Source organism: Perna viridis, chromosome 7 (assembly GCF_037379345.1).
Source record: "Perna viridis isolate PV_CMFRI_1.1 ecotype Kerala chromosome 7, ASM3737934v1, whole genome shotgun sequence".
Taxonomy (NCBI): domain Eukaryota; kingdom Metazoa; phylum Mollusca; class Bivalvia; order Mytilida; family Mytilidae; genus Perna; species Perna viridis.
Genome location: NC_142451.1, coordinates 43,260,918 through 43,283,649, shown reverse-complemented (window position 1 = coordinate 43,283,649; position 22,732 = coordinate 43,260,918). Strand labels below are relative to the sequence as shown.

Below are 22,732 nucleotides of genomic sequence, written 5' to 3'. Positions count from 1 at the left end.
CAGTCCAGTATTTTTTTGTAATTTTGTGTCACGAATTGACGTAATGTCAAACTATATCATCATGTATCGATTTGAAAGAGTAATCAATGGAACTAAGATTCTAGCGGAAATCAAAAGAATGTAATCCAAGAACGAAGACCAAACATGGATTTAGACAATCATAACAAAGAAGATAAAGTAACTAAAACAATACTTACAAAGTAACAAAAGTAAATTTGCTCATAAAAAGTCAAGTCCAAGGTAGGGTAGACGAAAGAGGAAAGGAAAACTATGATACTTTGAACAAATCAGTTTTCATGGTGCAGGTTGATACACCGTAACGATCCACGAGTTCATGATGACGACCATAAAACTTCTGTACTGATGAATTCGATCTTGTAGCAATATAACCCTGTTCCAGAAGCCTAATTGTGAGAAGTCTAGCGCGATACCATCGATTTCTAAGTGTAGGTCAAGATATGAGGCTGACTCCACAGTGTCTGTAGTATCCTTTAACTCAAGTTCTTTTGAGGTAGATGCGATGTATCAAATCCACGAAACTAGAATTGTTTATGGATAATACGTTATCTATGTAGCGGAAACTAAGATTAAAGGATCTATCTAAACGGTATTCTTTCTTTTGGATTAGATCAGCTAAAAAGTCTGCCTCGTAAGAGTGAACGAAACTAATTTAAAGTCCACCTTTTAGGTCATTTTGTGTATTGAATCGATATGAAAATATTTCTACAGTTCGTTTTTTTTTTAATTTTGTGCCAAGCATCTATGTGTAACTATTTTGAACGTCCAGCTGTTTTTAAAATATATTTTGCCATGTCCAGCCTTCTTGTAATTTTGTATCATTAATCTATGTGAAGCCTCTTTGAATTTTCCAATTCATAATTATCGTCTTTGTATGCCATTTCAACACTTAATAGTATCATTGAGTCTTATTCAGTAAGATACATTTTCATTTATTAACTTAGTAATTCATTTAAGCAAACTCATATTGAGAAAGCTCCACGTACAACTTGTTATAGGAAATATATCGTCAATGATGGTATTATTTTTCAAAAGTAATATATGTGATATATTTGTCCGATCCTTTGTCTTCACTCTGGCAAATTATTTACTAGTTACATTTAAGGAGGTAAACCTAGGGTAAGGGACACAACTCTAACAAATCATTGGAACATTTGTATTCACCATTTTAAATCAATCTCATGTAAGCATCAAAGTAACTTGAACTGATTTCATTCTATTTCAAATGAAAGCTTGAAAGGCTTTGGTGAAATTGAATATAATACAAACATATTACTGAATTCAAGAGTTATGTCCCTTACCCTAGGTCTACCTCCTTGATAGAATAAATATAAAACCCAGTGTAATATATGGACAAGCCAAAAAAAATCTAAACAATTAACTATCATTAACGTCAGTTTGTTTGATTTTCTTTCATTTTTAAATTGGAAGTTAGTTAAATTCACATGAATTCGGAAAGGAAGTCAAAGTTTTTTATCACAACAATTATTTATGCATAAAAGACCGATTCAGGAACTATATGGCAGTCTGGGATTGCTATTGCTAATGACGTATTTTACGAGTACGCTAGGATATTGCAACGTTGCTACCGAGTTTGGAAATTGAATTTCTGAATTGGTTTATTACATGCAATGGCCCGTCGGACTCGAGATTCTTCCCCCAAAAATTCAACAGTTTTCGGCGACACGATAGATCAAAGGAGACAATGTCCAGAAAAAAAAATAGTACGAATCAATAATCTTAAAAAAGGTGACATACTAATTTCACCAAACAATTAAAAGGGAAGTGCTTGCAAATAACAGTAAGCATTCATTGACAATTGATATTACAATCACATTATTCAAATGAAACACTATACTATGGTATGCGATAGAGATTGCGTATAAGTAGTTGTAGTATTTTGAATGCAGTAGGAACTATTGATAAGTGGTGTTTTGGATGCAGTAGAGATTACTTATAAGTTGTATTTTGGATACGGTAGAGATTACTTATAAGAAGAAGAAGTATTTTATATGCGGTAGGAACTACAAAGATGTAGTATTTTGGATGCGGAAGAGATTAATAGTATTTTTTTTTATGCGGCAGAGATTACTAATAATAAGAGAATTCTTTGAGGCGGTATAGACTACAAATAAGCAGTTTTTTGGATGTGGTAGAGGTTACTAATAAGAAGTGTTTTGGATGTGGTAGAGATTACTTATCATAAGTATTTTTGATGTGGTAGAGATTGCTAATTAGAAGCACTTTGGATGCGGTAGAGATTACTAATTGACAGCATTTTGGATGCGGAAGGATTACTAATGAGTAGTATTTTGGATGTAATCACAACTTACACTTCCTGCATAGTATTCACTTACTCATACATCATACATTTGCCTTCAAAATGTTCATTAGCAAAACCATAGTCAAATTATAAAACAAATCTTTGAGGCTAATGGTGCGAAAAAAAAAAACAACAACAACAACAAAAATGACAACAAAAAACCAAGCTCTCTAGCAGACTTTACCACTTAATTACTTCCATCACTGTCATAATGTATAGAAGGTGCATGAAAATCATAATCAAGCCGCTTGTTGTACCAAAAACTATATCCAACTCCTGTCCGACATCTTTCCATGATATTGACAATTTCTCTGTGGGCGATATGAACTTACGATTGAAGCCATCTGTTCCCCTATATTGATACTCGCCTGTTGGCAATATTTCATTACCGTTCTTGACGTCTTTTTCCTGTGGTTTGAGTACTGTGGCCTTGAAACACCTACGACAGCAACCGCATCTTAAATATCGGCAGTATTTCACGAAACCAAGGGCAACTTTAGATACTGGGATGTCTTCTCTACGGAAATAGAAACGGAGTGTTGCAATCACACACAAAACAATAGTTGCACTGAACGCAACGTCAACGAAAAGAAGTATGCATATCGATGGTATTATTGGCTCAGATATTGCTGGAAGGCTTGATGATGAAATAGTAAGAAATACAGCGATCGCTAGTAGCACAGTTACAGAATACCCGATTCGTTCACCACTTTCTGCCGGGAGTAAGAATACAAAGGGATTCATGAAACACATTAAAACGATCGGAAGAATAAGATTAAAAACAAAAAACAACGGTTTCCTTTTTAGATTCACACGAAAATACACAAAATGAGGTGCATCAATTTTTTCAAATGTTTTTCCAACAAAGTCCCATGTTCTATGAGGGACAAACCAAAAGTTATAAAAATCTATTGGTATGATTTCAACTTCTTTAATATCATAAACCTCAACGATAACTGAAATCGAACATTCCTGCGAATCGAAAGGATATCGGAAAACATCTGCCTAACACGTGACGTCAAAAGTTCCACTTGGAAACCAATCCACTTTGCCATTGTGAAACACACGTTTTACAGAATCGTCTTCGTAAAGCCTTTTAGGATCTCCATGTGGATTTGATAACACAAATGTTGGTTTCCACAAAACTTCTTCATTAAAGGTCAAAGACTCTACACCGTACACATCCGGGTCCCACGATATTGTGTGGTCATACCAATGAACGCCAAAGTATCCATGAACACTAAATTTTCCTTTGACTTCATCGAACCCTTGAATGTAAGTAAGATGAAAATAAAAATATACTTCTACAGGATCAGATGTATTCATAACAGGTCTAATCTTTTTGTTTCTGTCTTTTGTTATGTTATTCCACAAATCCTCAATTTGTTTATTTGGCGACGTTTTCGTAATCCCCGTACACGAAATAACAACGCTCATAAATATTAGAATTGCATTACACATTTTTATATTCTAGTCAAACTTAAGGTAACTCAACCTTACAAAACAGAACAATACGACACTTTAACCAAAGTGTTATGACTGATGGTATCATATATGTCAATGGGTATTTTTGTACACCAGCTATTATTTTCATTAAATTACAGAATAACAACAGATGACATTTTTCCCAATAGAACCAATGTTGGAACTGTGGTGGATTGGGAATTGTTATATCACAGTGTTAACTGATGAATAAAAACAGTGATTATATTAGATTTCAATAAATTAGAACGTTTGTTTTGTTCATTACTTTAATCATCACTTTAAAAATGTCTAAAGCTTTTCTATTCTAAAACTATCAATATTATTTTATGTTCAAAATAGTGAAACTGAGTAAACAAATCAATAGTTAAAACTTAATGAGAGTAATAGATTAAAAGTGTTGGATGTTTAAAGGTATATCAGTACTATCAAAATAGTCATGATATTATTATGCAGATTATTATTCACAGACTCAAATTATTGATTTCATAGCTAATAAATATACATTACATCTGAACTGACATGTCTATCATCGGCTTTATGTTTGTTTTTTGGTTGTAGTTTTTTTTTGCAAATTGTGTCGATGTCTATATTTTAAGCTTGGATGATTTTTTAAAACTTTACAAACCATGTCTTTGTGGAAACGGAAGTTTGCTTAAAGTTGACATTGTTTTTAGAATTTTGGTATTTTTATACTAGACTGAGTAGACAAGTAACTCGGAGACCCATATCTTTTTTACCAATAATCCCTGTGGACCAAGTCTTCATTCAACAAGAGGGATGTGAATGTTACGTACACTCCAGGGTCATGCTAAAGTTTACTGTGTGACATCTGGCATCAAAATACATTTGCAAGGTTACAGCAATATAAGCGAAATTGACAGTTTACATTTCAAGAGATCACGTGACAGAGCAAAGTAAAGTCTCAGAGTTACGTGTCTATAACAGTCAGTCTGTTGAAAAACAATGATAAAATGAAGATTCCGTGATTTATTTCGATCCTAATAGGACAATAACTTTACTTTGTTTTTTTTTTAACATTTTCGTGACCTATTACGGTAACTTTTCACAGCCATATTAGTCCATATGAAGGAAAGGGCGAATTAAGTAGAACGATGTTAGGTTAGATATGCCAATAGTCGTTTGCATTATAAGGTCACAGTGTTCACACATGGACAGGTACAATATTTCATTCATTGACGATAGTTATTGTTTGGTTTCATGCATGATGGCGAACGTGGCGAGTGCTATCGAGTATGTGTGTAAGTGATTTTTGCGTAATATAATATAACTTTTCTAAAACATTATGTTTAATAATATCTTTATTAAATATGAATTACTTGAATTTACATGATTAAGGTGGACAGTAATTTACACACACACACAAGCCATGCCCAATGAGTCACGTGCTGCTCATATGGCAATCGAAAATCGCCACAGTTGTGGTCTCAAAGCCTGTTAAAGACGTCATATTAGAATAAGCTAAGAAGTAACTATAAGAAAGTAATAGCCAATATTCAAAATATACCTAAAAAGAACTCTTAGAGCAATGTCAACAACGTTCCAATCCAATACTTTTGATTCCACGATTGATTCCCATTGATAGTGGCAATGTTCATTACTTTACACACTATTCGTACAAAGAACTAAATGTACTCATGATGTACTTAAGATAGAATGTCATTTACCTTACCCTTCTTACATAAAAAGAAGTAGACATTTTTTTATTCAAATGATTGTACTTGCACGTGGATGTTATTCGTAAAATACAAAATATCACAAGTCAGGAATTTCTGGTCTCTGCATGTCTTGTTTCGTATTCTCATTTAGTTCATTTTTATGTTACTTGGGTATAGAGGGCAACATTTTTTTTTATGTTTTTGGGCCAGCTTCAGCCTACCCCGAGGTATGAGGATTTCCTCTTCGTTCAACGAATACCAATGGGTGGCCTTGGGTTGACATTCTCATTCTGTTGAAATTGTTTTCTCTTTGTCATATTCATCATACCTATTCTCGTTATGAACTTAAAACACCAAATACCATACACAAATATATCGGCAAAAAAAGAAAAAAAAAGCACTAAAAATAGCCTCAGAATAAAACTTCGATTATAATAGAATAGAAATATGAACTTTATCAGTTTTATTTTGTAATTGTATTTAAGTGTGGTGAGTTTTAAATATTTTTGTTGTTAGTGCATTAAATTATGTACAAATGTATAAAGTATACACGTTAAAAACGTTAGACTAAACTGTCTATGACTTGTTCATTTAAAATTTTCCTTATTTTCACCTTTCATAATAAGTATTAAAAGTTTGATTTATCTGAGGCTTACCGGACAAAAATGTTTTGTCCTTATATCGGTAAATATTTGTGTTCATATTTAGTGGCTGTGATAATTTGGTTTGATAATAACCTATGTAGTAAAATCGGTTTAAAGCAAATTTTATTAGTGATACAAAAATACCATTCATAAAAAGATATTGCAAAGTTCGGTTTACTGTACTCATGCTTGAAGATGTAACGTTTCATCATCAGCATTGGAATTCAAAACTTACAAAGTTCAAGACTTTACATTAGAATAAATTATATTTAAGAAGTAGTCAAAACTTAATATATCGAAATAGGTAGACAAATTTTGTACAGATACGTTCTATTAGAGTATTCAAAGCAGCTAAAGGAGTCCTATGTTTTATTCAAGGAATGAAACCTCAGTGTTTTATATGTTTCGAATCTCATGCTAGGCCAAGAAACAGATAAATCGCGTTTTAGACGTTTACACACAGAACACTATAGATAACTCAACTAAACTATAAGGAATTCCACAAAAAAAACTAAAGAATAAATGGCACACCCAGTTAATACTCTTCTTTATTTTGTAGAGAATTCCGCTGAGCCAATAGTGATTTATTGGTAGTAGTTTAATCTCCTACGGCAACCAACTAGTATTCATTCTCTTTTTACCTAAAATACTGAATACTTGACTGAGAAAAGACTACCAATTCTGATGTTTTCGGTGCGACTCCGTCCAAAAATGGACCAATAATTTAACGCACGCGAGGCGAGCAAGCTACCATGAGGCCTTCAAGACGGTTACATCGAGCCCAAAGCACGTAGTTAAACTCTTTTTTTTTTTTGAAGATATCAAACACATCAACTTTATTGTGTCATTATTAGGTCATTAAAGGCAGCGCTTCGACCAGTGATATGAAGCTTACTTTAAAATAAGTACTATTTCGACCGATTGATAATGTTTTCATAAAATATGATCATTTTATCTTGAATTTTACCTTGTACGTCACAATTAATAACTAATTACGCTATTAAAGAACATATAGAACTATTAACATCTAGTGTGTAAATGCTTATTTAGGGTTTTTTATATGGTGTTATAGGGATTTGTCATTCGAGAATCAAACATTCATAAATTCATGTGGTATGAATTGTATGAATTCGTTTTTTTTTGGTTTAAAATAGTATTAATATCGTATTTGATGTTGATAAAATGAATTCAGAGTTTATTCATTTCTTAAAAAAGTTATCGATAATCAAGATAAGGTGTTATTCAGAAAAGATCTCTCATATTTAAGTGTATAAATCAGAACTCGCTGAACAATGTTAAGGTGCATCATTACCTTTAGACAAATATGACCCCAATTTTACCACTAATTTCCCTCTGACTTCGGACAAACCTGTGTATCCAGATACTTTTTCAGGCTTAGAATTCTCTTGATATGAAAAAGTTACATAAAGTTGATATAAAACTTAATCAAAAACTGTCCTGACTTATAATTTGGCAGGGTTATTTTTTTTCCAATCTTGCAGAGAGTGCAAAAATAAACAAACACTTGAGATTCGCTTGATATGGTCCACTCGTTTATATAGTTTAAATCACTTATTGTGCATAGGTGGCTATTGTCCTTCTATTGACCAACATGTCAATGTAAATAGAGTTTATCTTTAATACATTGGGAACATCTCAAAACAGTATCCAGACATTTTCGCCCTCTCTGTAGAATTAATAAAATTAAAACTGGGGTAGTCGGGCTATAATACGGAAAACCTGACTGCAAACCATAGTGGTGCACCGTGTTGGGAAAGATGCCACGTTCCTCGCACGTTAAAGTACCCTGCTGCAGTATTCGATAGGGTAGGAACCTTTGCGCTCCGCCACAGGAGGCTAAATTGCCCGACCCTACCCATCCCTCCATTGTTCTTGTGGCAATCAAAATTTGTCAACCCTATTATCCTCGTGTCCCATCCTTCTTTTTTATTTCATCATCATCATTTCATGTTCATTTTACCATCCCTTTCATTTTCATCGCCTGAATATAGCTGAAATATTGCTGCTCGGACGTTAAACCCCAACAATCAATCAATCGTTTGTAGTCAGAGGGAAATTAGTGGTGAAATTGAGGCCATATTTGTCCCAGGAATATCTTCAACATTTCTCAGTATATCAAAATAATAAGGAGACGTCCTAACAATGACGTTTATCTTATCTGATGAAACGTAAGTAAAACAAAGTGGTACAGTGTACCTTCGTATTCAACTCGACCCTTTTCTTTTGACAAATCATACCTACCTAAGATATCGCTATACACTTATTAAGACGCATTTTGTAATTCGGTAATAGATGGATAAAAAATGCTTCGGCATTTTTTTTGATCGTACTTCATTTTGAAGTAATAAAGCTGACCATTATGGATCGGTACACGCAACACGCGATCACAATGTCGACGTCCGAGTCGTCATTTTAAGCTTGAATTGAGTTTCTAAAGAATTGTTATGAAACTCGATTAGTATATACATGACCAAATGTACAATGACAGTTATTATTTCTGTCTTTTTGGAAAGAAAAGATTGATGCACAAAAGATCTGTTAGAATCCTCTTTTGATGGTTGGTGACTATGTTCTTGTTAACCTCAAACTCGAAACTACCCACGTTCAACTGCTATATATCACAAACCATATCTTATCCTTTCACACACACCACTAGAAGTTTCTTCCCAATGATATTCCGAAATAGTATGTTATGTAACGTATAAGTCATGACGTCGACGCAAAAACCTATATAGAACCTTAAACAAACAAACATAAGAAACTGAAACGAATCTACATGAACATGTATCTACAACAAACCACAAAATAAATATATATATTGTTAACATGGATAATAATATTCTAGTAGCCTAAATGCATCCGTATAGAAACCATCTTCCATTTTCAGTTCATATGACTCTAAGGGCAATGCGAGCTTGGCGTCCGTCGACGTAGCTCGTCTTCGTTAACAATTTTTCAAAACTCTTCTCTTCTGAAACTACAAGACCAATTAGAGCCAAACATAGTATGAATGTTCTTTGTGGTAGTCCTCAAAGACCTGATGTTGAGATTTTTGATCCGTCGGAAGCCATGGCCGCCATTACTAAAAATGGAACATATGGATCAGACAAGTTTTTCTCATTTATCTCAAAAACCGTTAGATTTATCGAAATTCTGAATATGGGTGTAAAAGTGTTTAGCATAATGAGATCTGTCTGTGGTAATTTTTTTAAACTGCTAAGCCGTGTTTGAGTAATTGCACTTTTACGACGTATTTTGCAAATTTATTGTAATTATTACTTTCATTTTTTCTCAAAAACCACTGGACAGAATTTTTTATGGAAAATTTCACTTTATTTAATTTGGTGACTTTCACGGTTTACTTTATGGTATGGCTTTTGCCATCATTGAAGACCGCGTAGTAACTAGTAGAAGTTAAATAGGTTCGTTGCTTGGCTTTTGGTGGATGACTGTCTCATGGGCAATCATACATCTCCTATTTTCATATGATTGTTCCTTTGGTATGAGTATTAGTAATTTTTATCCTATTATATATAATTCAAAGACAACCAAGCACCGAACAACATTTGACGTTCGAAATTCCCTCTAGACGCTGTAGCCAGTCCTCTCAGAAAAGTCAGGGGAAAAAGACTAATTTTACACGACGTTATCGAATTGTTAAACGACCTATGATCTAAATAACACCCGAGAAATTCGAAAGGCATGTATGCAGCGATTAGTAAGAGAAGAAACGAACATCTGTCGCTGCATGAAGCTTGAAAGACAACCAGAACACAAAAATGTCATATGAATACAAATATTGGTAATTTCGGTATGATGTACAGGTTTTTAAAGAAGTTGGCATCCAAGTACATATATACGATATTTGAGAAAAAAAAAACACACCAAAAGTTGTGCGGTAGAAATAGATAAACGTCATTTACAGGAACAATTAAAATATAATTTACGGATTTAGTGACCACACAAATTATAGATAATAAACAAAATATTTGTAAAAATTCTTAATGGCAATATTAAAACATCACCATGCAACCAACAAAATATAGAACTCATAGTTGTTCCGTTCCTGTAGTGCATGTCATATGCACATGTAATTTCTTTGTAGACCAAGGATCTACAGAGGTTTAAAGGTCATCGTCAAACTTTGATTGACCGATATGAAGTTTCTATCCAACAGATGAGACAAAATATCTTCAGTAAGGTTTCACATCTTGACAACCTATTGAATTTCATCCCGGCTGGATTTTGCAATGTAACGACAGTCGCTGACGAAGCAGGACATGACTTCTTTCAAGAGCATCTGTGTTTTTTGTGGTAGTTCATACTGCTAGTGCGCTAGTTTTTTATGTGTGTGTGTGTGTGTGCATTGTCATATTTCCCTTATCTTCAGTTTTTAAAAGTAACTGTTTTTTTTAAATTTTATTTGTGTATGCAGGTCGTTCCTGTTACAAGAAACATGTCACAGTTCGATGTAAAAACATTAAAATCAATGGACTTGGTCCAGTAAAAAATACTGGTTAAATTTTACCACTGGATAAAGCTATCCTTTGGTAAAAGTATATAACTATTCGATTACTATCCAAAAACTGATTTTCAATTTCTCAAAGCTTGGTTTCTCGAGTTTCCCAGAGGATAACTTACATTAGCTACTAAATACTTTGGATTACTTTCCACTGGATAATTTTCAATTTCTCAATTCTATTAGCAACTCAACAGGTTTTTCTGGGAAAGCAGTGGAAGCTCACTCTACCATTGCACCCGATTCATGCTATCTGTTCTTAGTGGAGTTTGGGTTGCTTATTTTACTTCCGAGTCTATGCAGTGCTAATTTGGTTGTCATGCTCTTTACTGTGCGTGTCTATTTTCCTTGTCTTGTCGTTAACCTAAGGTAATATTCTTTGTTACATTTTTAGTGAGCTTTGCTCTTAGTTTTTCTACTGGATTGTCTATTGGGGTTCTAAGTAAACTTTAGCTGTTCTGTTTGTCTCCCATAGAAAACGGTGAATAAAGATTTCGGTCTCGAAGTTCTTTAAGATTGATTGTTTGCGGTAAAATATTTCATGCTTTTTCAGGATGAGAAGATTTGACCAATGAAACAGATGCTTCATTGTATTATTTCGACATGCTGAGACTGATTTTTTTATTTTGCAAGCTCAGTCATAACAGCTTGATGTAAGGCATTTTGCCCCTACTTAATTTGACAAATTATTCTGACTTCAAGTTAATCAGTCATCACTTTATCTTCTATATGATGTTATAAAACATTGATATTTATTTTTACATATTGATTGAAGTAAATCCTTTATAATTTGTGGTGTGTTCTACTGTATATGAATTCTACTTAAGTAGCAATCTTCTTAAGAATAATGCAGATTCTCGAATATGTGATTACACCCCTCAAAAAAAAGGCTACACATTTTAAATTTTTGTTATTAAGTATCTTAATGAGTCTATATAATAAAATGTATAATTATTCATTCCAAACTGTCTGGTCTTAGAAGATAATTCACATCAGAATTTCAATAGGTTCTATTGTGTTTCAGTGTCATTTACAGAGTTATCCCCCTTAATTTTGAATTCTACAATACATTCTGTATAAGTTAAATCTCTTATGACCAAGTATTATATGTAAAGTCAAATGTTAGGTTCTGTTCACTACATTAATTTTAAAACAATATATCTTTAATAAAAAATATGCCAGTTTTCCAAATATATCCCATTTAGCATGATTCTTAGCTGGAGTGCTACTTAAGTGTAACTGTAACTTGTCTGTTCATTAAGACATGCTTCTGTTTAGTCATCTGATAATTTAATGGCATAAAATTTAAATAAGTATATACATACATAATAATGGTCTCCAAAACAATAATAAATACTTAATATTTTGTTCATGGCATCACAGTTTAGTAATAAAACAAATAAATAACAGGCCTCTGAAAATGAACACCTCCATGCTTTGCATTACATGTACAATACGAAATTTACACCTCCCAAATTAACATGTATGATACGAAATTTACACCTCCCAGATTTACATGTAAAATACGAAATTTACACCTCCCAGATTTACATGTACAATATGAAATTTACACCACCCCACTTGTACATATTTATAACACATCAAAAAACAGGATATCATCTATGATGTTAATATTAGTATGAACACTTCTGTATTTTACTATTTTCTGTATGTCCCTTTTAGTTTTGTGTACTCTTTACTATGATTGGAACTGAAAAGAAAAGAAAAAAATTAAAAGAATTAAATACCTCATAAATTTGCATTCATTTTTTTAGTATCCACCTTATCACTGAGTAATGTAATCAAACTTAAAATTAATCAACAATACGTGTACATGTATTCATGTATCATACAATTTATGGCTTATTATTTTTTAAGTTTTTGAAGATTTATCTTTGTGACTTTTTAACAGCAAAAAAAGCAAAATACAAAAATCTATTGTAGAAAAAAGCGAAATAATACTGTCATTCTGAATATCTGTCATTTCTTTTTTCTTGCTATAAATTTGAATGTGGTAACATTTTAGCCAGTCTTTTGAAAATTAGCCAGACCGGATGTAATGACAGGTAAATTTCAATCAGTTCTTATTTTCTGTTTATCTGACCAAATGTCAAGTAAACAAATTGTGGAATCTGGCATTTGTACTGTGGTACTGTTTACACAATGAATCAATATTCAGTCCTGTAAATGCCTGAACTTGCAGGACAGTTTAAATCATCCAAAGAATGATTAGCGACTTTTTCTTCCACTAGTCAAGCATACAAAATAAGCATTTAAATTGTCTTCAATGACTTCCAGCAAGATACTATAGCTACTATATATGAGATACCCAGTAATAGAAGAATTTTTAATTACCACAAAGTTGTGAGTTTCAATATATCATCAAATAGATTTCAACAATAGCAACATTATCTACAAATTTCAGTACCATCATTTCTGTTTAACTCTTAAATACAAATACTGTGAAACATAAACTAAGAAATTTAGTTTAAACAGGTTTCCGTGCATTGAATCAATACTTACTGATTATCACTGCCAACAGTATCAGAATTATCAACACGATAACCAGCTTCATCTGAAAAAAAAAATATATCATCATCATTCAGTATTACACAGTGCGGTTTTCATAAAAAGTTACCATTATAGTTTGATTATAATCAAAGCTCATGTCAGTGGGTACTCAATAGGGGCAGAGGGGTGTGGGTGTGAATGGGGCAGGGTGCAGCAACCCTCCATTAGGCCCTTGCTAGGACACTGAGGTCTTGCAAGCATCACTAATTGGTAATTTTCTTGTAGAAATTATAAAAGGTTACACCTGTTTACTCAGGACTGCTTCATAATAACCGTTTTTCCCTTCAGCTAGAGGAATTAATTCTACAAAAATAATATATGTTGTGAAGTGGCTCAAATTAAAAGTATATAAGAAATGAATAAGCGAACAACAGCCATGTTTAAATGTAAAAAAGAACTACATACAAATAAAATACAAATCCAACATAAAAAAAATATATAAATATAAAAATATGGGGTCCAAATTTTTTGGCCTTACAGACTTTGTCAGAGGCAAAAAGTTTTGAAAAGAAGACTGACAACTGCTGACCAACACCACAGAGATATTGTGTCCTTCAGAAATTTAATTTTATGTTCTCCTGAAATATTTATATACAGGCACTTGAAATGACCCACATTTATAGCAATATTTATATTTTCACCATGACAAAATTGAGAAATGGAATAAATTTCAAAGAGAATCTCAAGACTTAAGCAACCTTCTACAATGGACTAATTCAAACACTGTCCGCCCTTTGTTAATATTCCTAGACGAGATGACTTCAATATAATACAATCTATACCAGACCAGCATATCATAATATAAAACAGTAAAAGTCAAACCCAATCATCCTCAAAATGACCAATTGTCATACATGTCATAGAGGAGCTATGTCAATAAAATACCTGATACATACATGTAGTTCAACCAGTGTGGCAGCTGGGGTGTGACTGAGTGACCAAAGGCAATACATATATATTTCATAATACAATCTTGTTGATGCAATCAAAGGACATAATTCTGGACAAGAAATTCAACATTTATCTCTTTCTTTTGTCCGTAATTCAAGTGAGAAAGTAAAATTTATAGTTATTACTGAAATTAAAGTCCAAGGGACAAAACCAAAGTAAAGAAAACAGAAGCACAAAAAAATATTGATAGGTAACCCACAGAAAACTAATATTAATTGAGCAACTTGAATTTGATTAAAATCTTGAAAAGGGGCAGGTTGACACTGAAATATACTTGTATCTGCCCTCATGTGGCTCAGAGTTAAACAGCTGAATGTCTTAAGGAGGTAGACCTAGGGTAAGGGACACAACTCTTAAAAATCATTGTAATGTTTATATTCAGCATTTTACATCAATCTTATGTAAGCATCTAATTAACTTGGATTCATGTTATTCTGCTTCAAAGGAAAGCTCGAGACGCTTTGGTGAAATTGAGTATGATGCAAACATATCACTGATTTCATGAGTTATGTCCCTTGCCTTAGGTCTACCTCCTTAAAATTGATGTCCAAATACAAGTAAATAGTTAAGTTCAAATCTTTGAAATAAATCAGTAAAATTGTTCAAGAATTTTATCCTGCAAGAAGCAGGAACTTCTGACACCCTTCCCAAACATCTGAGTTTATCCCTAAATATTTCATGGCCATTTTGGCTCAAGTACTATTATAGTATAGTTTTTTTCCACATTAACTCAATGTAAAATGCTTTTTAAAAAGTAAAATAATTTTCCTCCCTTCCTACCCTACTTTTTTTTCTTGTTGATAGCAGGAAACAAGACTATTTTTCCGACGCAGTCGGTATAGTTTCACAGTTTACCCTTTGACCTTTTGTTATTTTCTTGAATGAAATTTAGAAAAATTTTAAGTAAAGAGAACAAAATTTTACTGTGTTGGCTATCTTTTTTAAAGATGGCACTCATTTTTATTTGGCCTAACCTTTGGAAGATTCTCACCCACTGACATGGTCTTATGTGGGCAGGATTACATTCTTTAGATTTACGCTAGAGTCTTGGTTCTCTTGATTACTCTTAAAACTAAAGGATAAAAGTCAACTATTTAGTATTTTTCACTGAAAAAAAAATTAAACAAAAACCTCCCACAAATTTTACATATACACATTGTGTGAGTCTTCCTTAAATGTAGGAAGGTAAACAGCTATGCGAATACTTAATTATCTATTTTTTATTCCTTCCTGTTGTTTGTTTTGATCTTGGTATTTTGTAGTTTAGTTTTGTCAACGGATCTCCCTAAGTATATACCTTCTGTATTCTTACATACTGTAAACCACGCCAAGATCCAAAACAAGAAAATTAAGCTGTCACAAACATTTTCTTCGAAGAACATTACAGTACAATTTGTTAGATGATCATGAATTCAAAACATGCGAAAGCAGATTTACAGCAGAAACCGTGAAATTTCCCAGTTTACCAGTATTCAACTAGGATGACCTCTACCCCTTCCTATCAGGTCAGATATTTGAGTAAGTTCTATATTTCTCTGTACCATTTCGGATTCTTACCTTACAGTTTTTCCACCACATCTGTCGATGAAGTCCTTTGGCTCTAGTTCTAAACATATCAGAATGGTCGCTTAAACTTTCTAAAAATAAAATTTGAAACTTTGTTAGTAATATATTTTCCAGGCATCCACCAATCACAAGCATCTGAGCAAATCCATAAAGTATTTAAAACATATTGATTAAGAATTTTTTCAGTGTTCACCACAGCTTGGAAAAGTGATTTGTGATTTAAAAAAAAAAAGCTTTTACAGTTGCACAAAAATCATTGTGGAAGAGCTCGTTTTTGAACAGGTAATCAACAACTTAAATATTCAACTAAATTAGGATATTCCAAAAAATTGATGCCCACATTTAAAGTAACTTTCTATTAATCAATGTCTTCTTTCTAAATTTTGCAAATTCCTTTCAGAACTTCATGTTTTCACTTTGGTGAAGGGAATGTGTAATGTAATGCATAAATTTCCACCATAAAGACTTTTTCCAAGTGATATATAATGTGAATTTGAATCCAAGAATACTGGGGTAGACTTTTCTATTTCTACTTTCTTTGATGGAAGTGTTTAGGATGAAATACACATAGGAGTCATGACATATTTTTCATTTATATGTTTTTGTGTTTAAAACATGTAAGATCAGCATAAAGGATTCTGTATCTCCAGTAACATATATACTCTGTTCTTTATTATACCCCTGCAAAGTGGGCGGTATATAGTTTTAAGGGTATCCTTCCGTCCTTCTATTACACAAGAGTAGGGGCCCATCTCTTATCCATTACTCCTCATATACCACTGAATGGGATTGAATGAAATTTTCATAGAATCTTTATTACATGTTCCCATTGTGCACCTCCCATTTTAAATTTTGATCTGAATCAATTTGGGGGTTTCACAGAGCAAAATATGGAGTTTGTCTTTGTTATCATGGGGACATGGGGCCCATCTCTTATCCATTACTCCTCCTATACCACTGAATGAAATAGATTGAAACTTTCACAGAATCTTTATTACATGTTCCCATTGTATACCTCTTGCTTTAGATTTTTATTCCTGTCAATTTGGGGGTTTCAGAGCAAAATATAGACTTTATCAATTGTAAAAATGGGAACATGGGGGACCCATCTCTTACTTGTTACTCCTCCTACAACACTGAATGGAATTTAACTAATCTTTCACAGAATCTGTATATCATACTCCTATCGTATACCCCATTTAGATTTTGATATAAATCAATATGGAGGTTAAAAGGTGGATGTTATTAAATGGTGTTGGGGTGGGGTGGGGTATCAAGACATTACCAGTCTTAGTTTTACATTCCATTGTTGCACTTTTATAATGACTATGTCACTGACACTTCAGACGAGTTATTGTTCTTGATTTGGTTGATTTTTTTTGTGGGGGAGGGGGGAGGGAAGATGAATGTATGATTTTCACCAAAATACAGAACTGTATGCAGAAAGGACTCTAGCTTTGTTCAAATATGGTACCTGTATATATAGATGGAAAAATGATCATTTGTTCATTGGGATTTTCTGCACCATGAAGCAAATACATGTATGCGAATGTAATGAGTCAATACTAAAAGAAGTTTGGTAAGTGAATGCCTTCAGGACACAATGATTTTTTTTTCCTTCAAAAATGCTTTTTAAAATTTTAAAATACTTTTTTCAGTTGTCAAAATATTAACCATAAAACTGCTGCAGTATCAGTATTCTAGTAAATGATCTCTCATTTTCCTTTTTTACCCTTAGCTTAAGGGAAAAATAATTACCCTATATTTAAAACTTATAAAAAAAATGCAGTTCAAAGAAAGATTTGTCCAAATTTTTGGTAAAGAATCTGATATTTCCTCCCTGCACTCTATGCACTGATTCCTCATCATTAATGAATTATCTTCACATTAAAGAGGTAGACCTAGGGTAAGGGAAATAACTCTTGAAATCAGTGAAATGTTTGTATTATATTCAATTTCACCAAAGCCTTTCAAGATTTCCTTTGAAACAGAATGGAATAAGTCTGAGTTACTTTGCTACTAACATCGGATTGATGTAAAAGGGTGAATACAAACGTTCCACTGATTTGTAAGAGTTGTGTCCCTTACCCTAGGTCTACCCCCTTAATACATATATATGTATACCAGATTTGTCTTGTAAATCTTCAAGTTTTTCTCCTCTGTCAATGATTTTTGACACGTTATTCTGCATTACACCAACCACTTCATTGACTTGGGTCTGCAATCTACAATGAAATCGGAAACTGTCAAGAACATACCAATTGCATCTTATAATGTAACTAATTTACAGCATGTCAATTCAATACATTTAAGAGGCATTATTATACAGAAAGTATTTATTGATCAAATCTTCTCTGTGTAATAAATTTTGATAATTTCACTCTCAGATTTTCTTCTGCTAAACCATCAAAACACAACTATCAACCAGCCGATCACAAAATCAAAATCGAAAAAAAATTATGTTGAAAATACATGTAGCAATAAATTATGTTGAAAATACATGTAGCAATAAATTATGAAGAAAATACATGTAGCAATAAATTACGGAGAAAATCTATATAATCTATAAAAATCAATTTGTTTTGATGAATAACCAAAATATAATCATTTGTATCAAGAACCCTTGAAGATTTAACTGGTGCACAGAACTGGTGAGACACAGTTGATAAATCTGGGCATTCGTCAGCAATTGTGATCATACTTTGGTTACTCACTATACTCACTATTTCCAATTCATTATCCTATTAATCTTTTACAATTAATACTTTAATAATATTTTATAAAAACACAATCTTGTGTAAAGTCACCACTGTTTCACATAAAATTTTAGGATAATGAGTCATTTCAACATTATACTAAATGTTATATAAAAATGTTTTTATTTCACTGTATAATCTCATTACATTACGGGAATCTCCAAATGAAAATACAATACATCAACAATTAACAAGCCTACATCTGGATTTAAATATATTTGTACTAGAAGGGGACTAGTTATTGGTGATCTCTTCAACTCAAGTACAGTAAAACCTGTCTAAACCAAAACCTGCCTAAACCCAAATCCTGTCTAAACCAAAAACTGTCTAAACCTGAAACTTAAATCAATTTAAATGTATTTTGAACCTTGGTAAACCAAACAGATATCTGACCAACCAATTTTATTCCTTGTTCAGAAACAGTCTCAGTTTTTCATTTGGTTGTTGTGCTTTTGAGATAAAAATCATGTAGATTGTAAATGGAATTGACACTTTGGATTTAGCATCATTTGGTTGATTTTAATGGCAGATGAATGTATGATTTTCTTGAAAGTGCTGATCTGAACGCAGAAAAGATTATTGTTATGTGAAAGTACAGCATATGTAGACTGAAAAAGCATTGTTTGTTTGGTTGGTTGGTTTTTCTTCACCATTAGCAGTGTCCGAATTTTATAAGGACGGGTATTTAAAATCTGTAAATACTTCAGTTAAGACTGGTTTCAATGTATTACACTGTAACATACCTGTTGATTTTGGGATCATTCTTTGGTTTGACATTTGGGCCTCTGAAATGATAGCTCTTCAATATTAAAATAGTTTGATGAATACAACATAATTTTGTGTGAATATGTTACAGGGTAACCTAATAAAGTACAATAATCTCAGTAATCACTTCCAACATTTCCATGACTTTACCTGTTAAAAAGTAATTTTCAAAGTTTCACTGCGAATTCCCATGACAAATGACATCTTAAAGTTGCATACCATTGCGCAGATTGAACGATTAGGCTTTCAAATTCATTATGCTAATGGTACAATAATTGCAGAAATTTTTCACGAAATTGACTTGAATACATGAAACTAAAAATGCACCTTTTACCTTTTACCTTTTCTGCTTACTGACAATATGGAGGCAAATTACTCCCACATGTAAACAATATTCATACACTTTTGTATTAAAATACAAATATGGTTTTAAAGAACAGCTTTATTTGACTATTTATGATCAATATACACACAGATTATGCACTTACAATGCATAGAACTAGATTTAGTGATAAGTGAGACCAATGAATTTGTTTTCCCTGGAATTGACCTGATAATTACTGACTCAAGATCTATAGCTTGGATAAGTTATTAATGCCTCACAATATTAGTTTATTTATGGTTAAATTTTAACACCTTCCCAAGAGTATTTATTGAATAAAAATGGACTGAAAATTATACTTTCCAAAAGCTGCACACTTCATTGATAAATCTGGTGTAACAGCAAAAAGGCAAGAACCATTTGAAATGTTGCTTTTCTTTCATCGTAATATTTTACTACAATGAGCATTTAAAAAGTGTACTATAGATAACACATATCTATGAAACTATAATGTTTACACAGTCATACATGTATGTGCCATATATGATAATTATATGGCAATCATATGACAATCATATGGTAATTCGTATATGATAGTTGAATAATTATCGTACATTAATTTTGGCATGTGAAAAACATACGATTATCATATCATAGTCATGCAATTTTCAATTCATATGATACAAAAAATAAAACTGAAACACGTTTATTGTAGAAATGTATGAGAATGGGGCATATTTAATGATCTTCAGAATTTCTATGGCCCATTCATTAACATTCTTAGCAAACATTTCTGATTCTAATGGGACATTTTCAGCAGGAATGTGATAAAAAGCACATGGCTCCCTCTAATCCCAATCACTGACCAGTATCTATGAAATAAATCACAGTATCTAAACAGAACTAACTGACTATAAAATGCAATGTACCTGTATTTTGTAAAGGTTTTTAGCATACCTGTTGTCAGAGAGTATTCCACACTGAGTAAGAGAAGTAAGGGTGTTTATACAGATTATTTCTGTCTTCTAGTCCAATGAGGGAAATCCATGTAATTGACAAGATAAAAAAATATTAGTCTTGAATTTTTGGGCATCAAACTACTGGCCAATATCACAAGCTAATAATATACACATTGCCACGTATATGAATTACATGTACACGTTAAAAGGAAAACATATTCTTCATACTAGGCCTCCTTTTGTTATTTACACAATGAACACTAGCTAACTTACTTAAGAAAAAAATCTTCGTCATCAGAATCATCACCAAGCAGTGCTCGCTATAAATAAATACATTTAATGATAAATTTATTGTTTACATAAAAATCTTTATGTTACTACTTAAATTGTACATGTAGTATCAAAATAGATTGTTTTGACATACATGCACAGTAACATATATGTAGATTGGATGTCCCCATAAATGTAGCTCAACGTCCATAAAATTGTGCAATATTTTACCTGTATCTTTGGAAACATACAGAATGTACATGTACTGGGTTATATGTGCAACACAAATTTGTATTTTCAAAGGTGATAAGAAATTTTTCCTGACATTTAAATGGTATCATATTCAGATAACTTTGATGCTTCGTGGTGGTTACATGTATGCAGGACAGCCTACCTGAGCTGTAGTAGATAGTAAGATTTAAAGTTAGCCAGTTAATTGAATTGGCTAAGAAATTAATTCTTTAGCCGAATTGGTTTGTCTCTGGTCTATGGTTCGATCCTTGGTGGCAGATTATACATGTAAGTTTGTTTTTTTGACTCGTATCATTTTAAGTCCGAATTTATTCTGACCTTGCAACCCTCCTCTTTTTTATTTGGATATTGATAAGTCAGGTTGGGGTCAGAACGACTTGGCATACAAAAAGTAACAAGCTCCACCTACTCTCTATTATGATTAAAAAATGTCAACAAAACAGGGTCTCTCATGGAAATGATCAAATCTTCAATAAAAAATGTAATTTTTGTAGCAAATATTGTATCAGCATACAGGAAAATGATTCTGGATTTGAACTAAGTATGTGTGACATGCACAATTTCAACTTGAAAGTTGTTACAAGTGATTGAAGGGCGGTACTACTGAATCTCCAACTTCTGGTATGGCACATCATGCTGACCCCAACCTGACATATCAATATGCAAATAATGAAGAGGAGGGTTGCAGGGTCAGAGGAAAAAATCAGACAATGTCATGTTCTGTCTCCCATTACATTTAATTTCCAAATGCTGAGCAGCATATCTTGGATCTGTGCAAAATTCATAGAATGAAGAGTATGGGATGCCATAGCTGTCCTCTGATAATGATTGTCAAATACATGTATGTTCAGTGGTGGGTGTTTTTTTTTCCACGAAACAGCTCCAGACACTGAATCCCAAATGTGTACATTGCAATTGTTGGCAATCGGAAATTTACTCAAATTGATATAATGTCAAGGAAGGCTGTTTTTTTTATTTTGATTGACTGCCCCCTTTAAATGTCAGAGAAATAATTAAATAAATGCCTCAGCAAATGCCATTAGTAACTGGACTGGAGTGACTGGACTTCTTAAGTTTGAAGTAATTGAATAAGTTCAGAATAATCATTTTTACCGTTTCAGCACTCCTTGACTGATTCGAGTTTTCGTGTTGTCTAACAAATTTGGGAGGCATCTTGACGATAAATCAAGACTGTTTTAACGATTTATGTGTGAAGACCCCATTTTACATGCATGTTTTTGGTTTCGTCCAAGTGGTTTCGTCTAGTCAAACCGGAAGTAATATTTTTAATAATCCACTTTCGTCATCTCGATACAAGAGGAAGTCGTCCCATGAAATTATGAGCACTCGGTCAAATTATATTCGGTACAAAATGATAAAGCAATAATAAAGCAATGTAGTGATTGTTCTTATCCTTGAGTATTTTCAGATAACTTTAAAAAAAATTATCATCTGTTATAAAAATCACGGTTACGTGCAGAATACTGTGTAGATACTATACCCATCTCCCTTTTTTTGTCTGTAACCCCTAAAATAAATTAGTGATTATAAAAAATTAATAGTATAATATGACTGTTACTTTATATATATCTCGACTAGAAAGCAAGTACAGAGGTATAAATTAGGTATTAATT

The 22,732-nt window shown here is 32.6% G+C and overlaps 1 protein-coding gene and 1 pseudogene across 1 annotated transcript; both read right to left on the bottom strand.

Annotated features, from left to right (window-relative positions):
• Positions 1-1,317: 1,317 nt before the first annotated feature.
• Positions 1,318-3,855, bottom strand: LOC148612814 (neuronal acetylcholine receptor subunit alpha-6-like; annotated as a pseudogene).
• An 8,099-nt stretch (positions 3,856-11,954) lies between these two features.
• LOC148612813 (vesicle-associated membrane protein 4-like) lies at positions 11,955-22,394 on the bottom strand. The gene is made up of 7 exons (XM_088594574.1): positions 22,212-22,394; positions 20,850-20,896; positions 19,274-19,315; positions 17,899-17,999; positions 15,766-15,845; positions 13,210-13,261; positions 11,955-12,397 (listed from the first exon to the last, which is right to left on the bottom strand). Exons 1-7 carry the CDS (start codon positions 22,269-22,271, stop codon positions 12,366-12,368), a joined length of 414 nt encoding a protein of 137 aa, XP_088450700.1. The 5' UTR covers positions 22,272-22,394; the 3' UTR covers positions 11,955-12,365.
• Between the last annotated feature and the right edge of the window lie 338 nt (positions 22,395-22,732).

What these genes read in the sequence shown, in the direction of transcription:
- LOC148612813 (XM_088594574.1), bottom strand. Translation starts at nt 22,271, where the DNA reads ATGCCTCCCAAATTTGTTAGACAACACGAAAACTCGAATCAGTCAAGG. An exon ending in AGTCAAGGAGTGCTGAAACG is followed by an intron (nt 20,897 to 22,211) that starts GTAAAAATGATT and finishes ATTTATTTATAG; the next exon opens with CGAGCACTGCTTGGTGATGA. An exon ending in GACGAAGATTTTTTTCTTAA is followed by an intron (nt 19,316 to 20,849) that starts GTAAGTTAGCTA and finishes CTATCATTTCAG; the next exon opens with AGGCCCAAATGTCAAACCAA.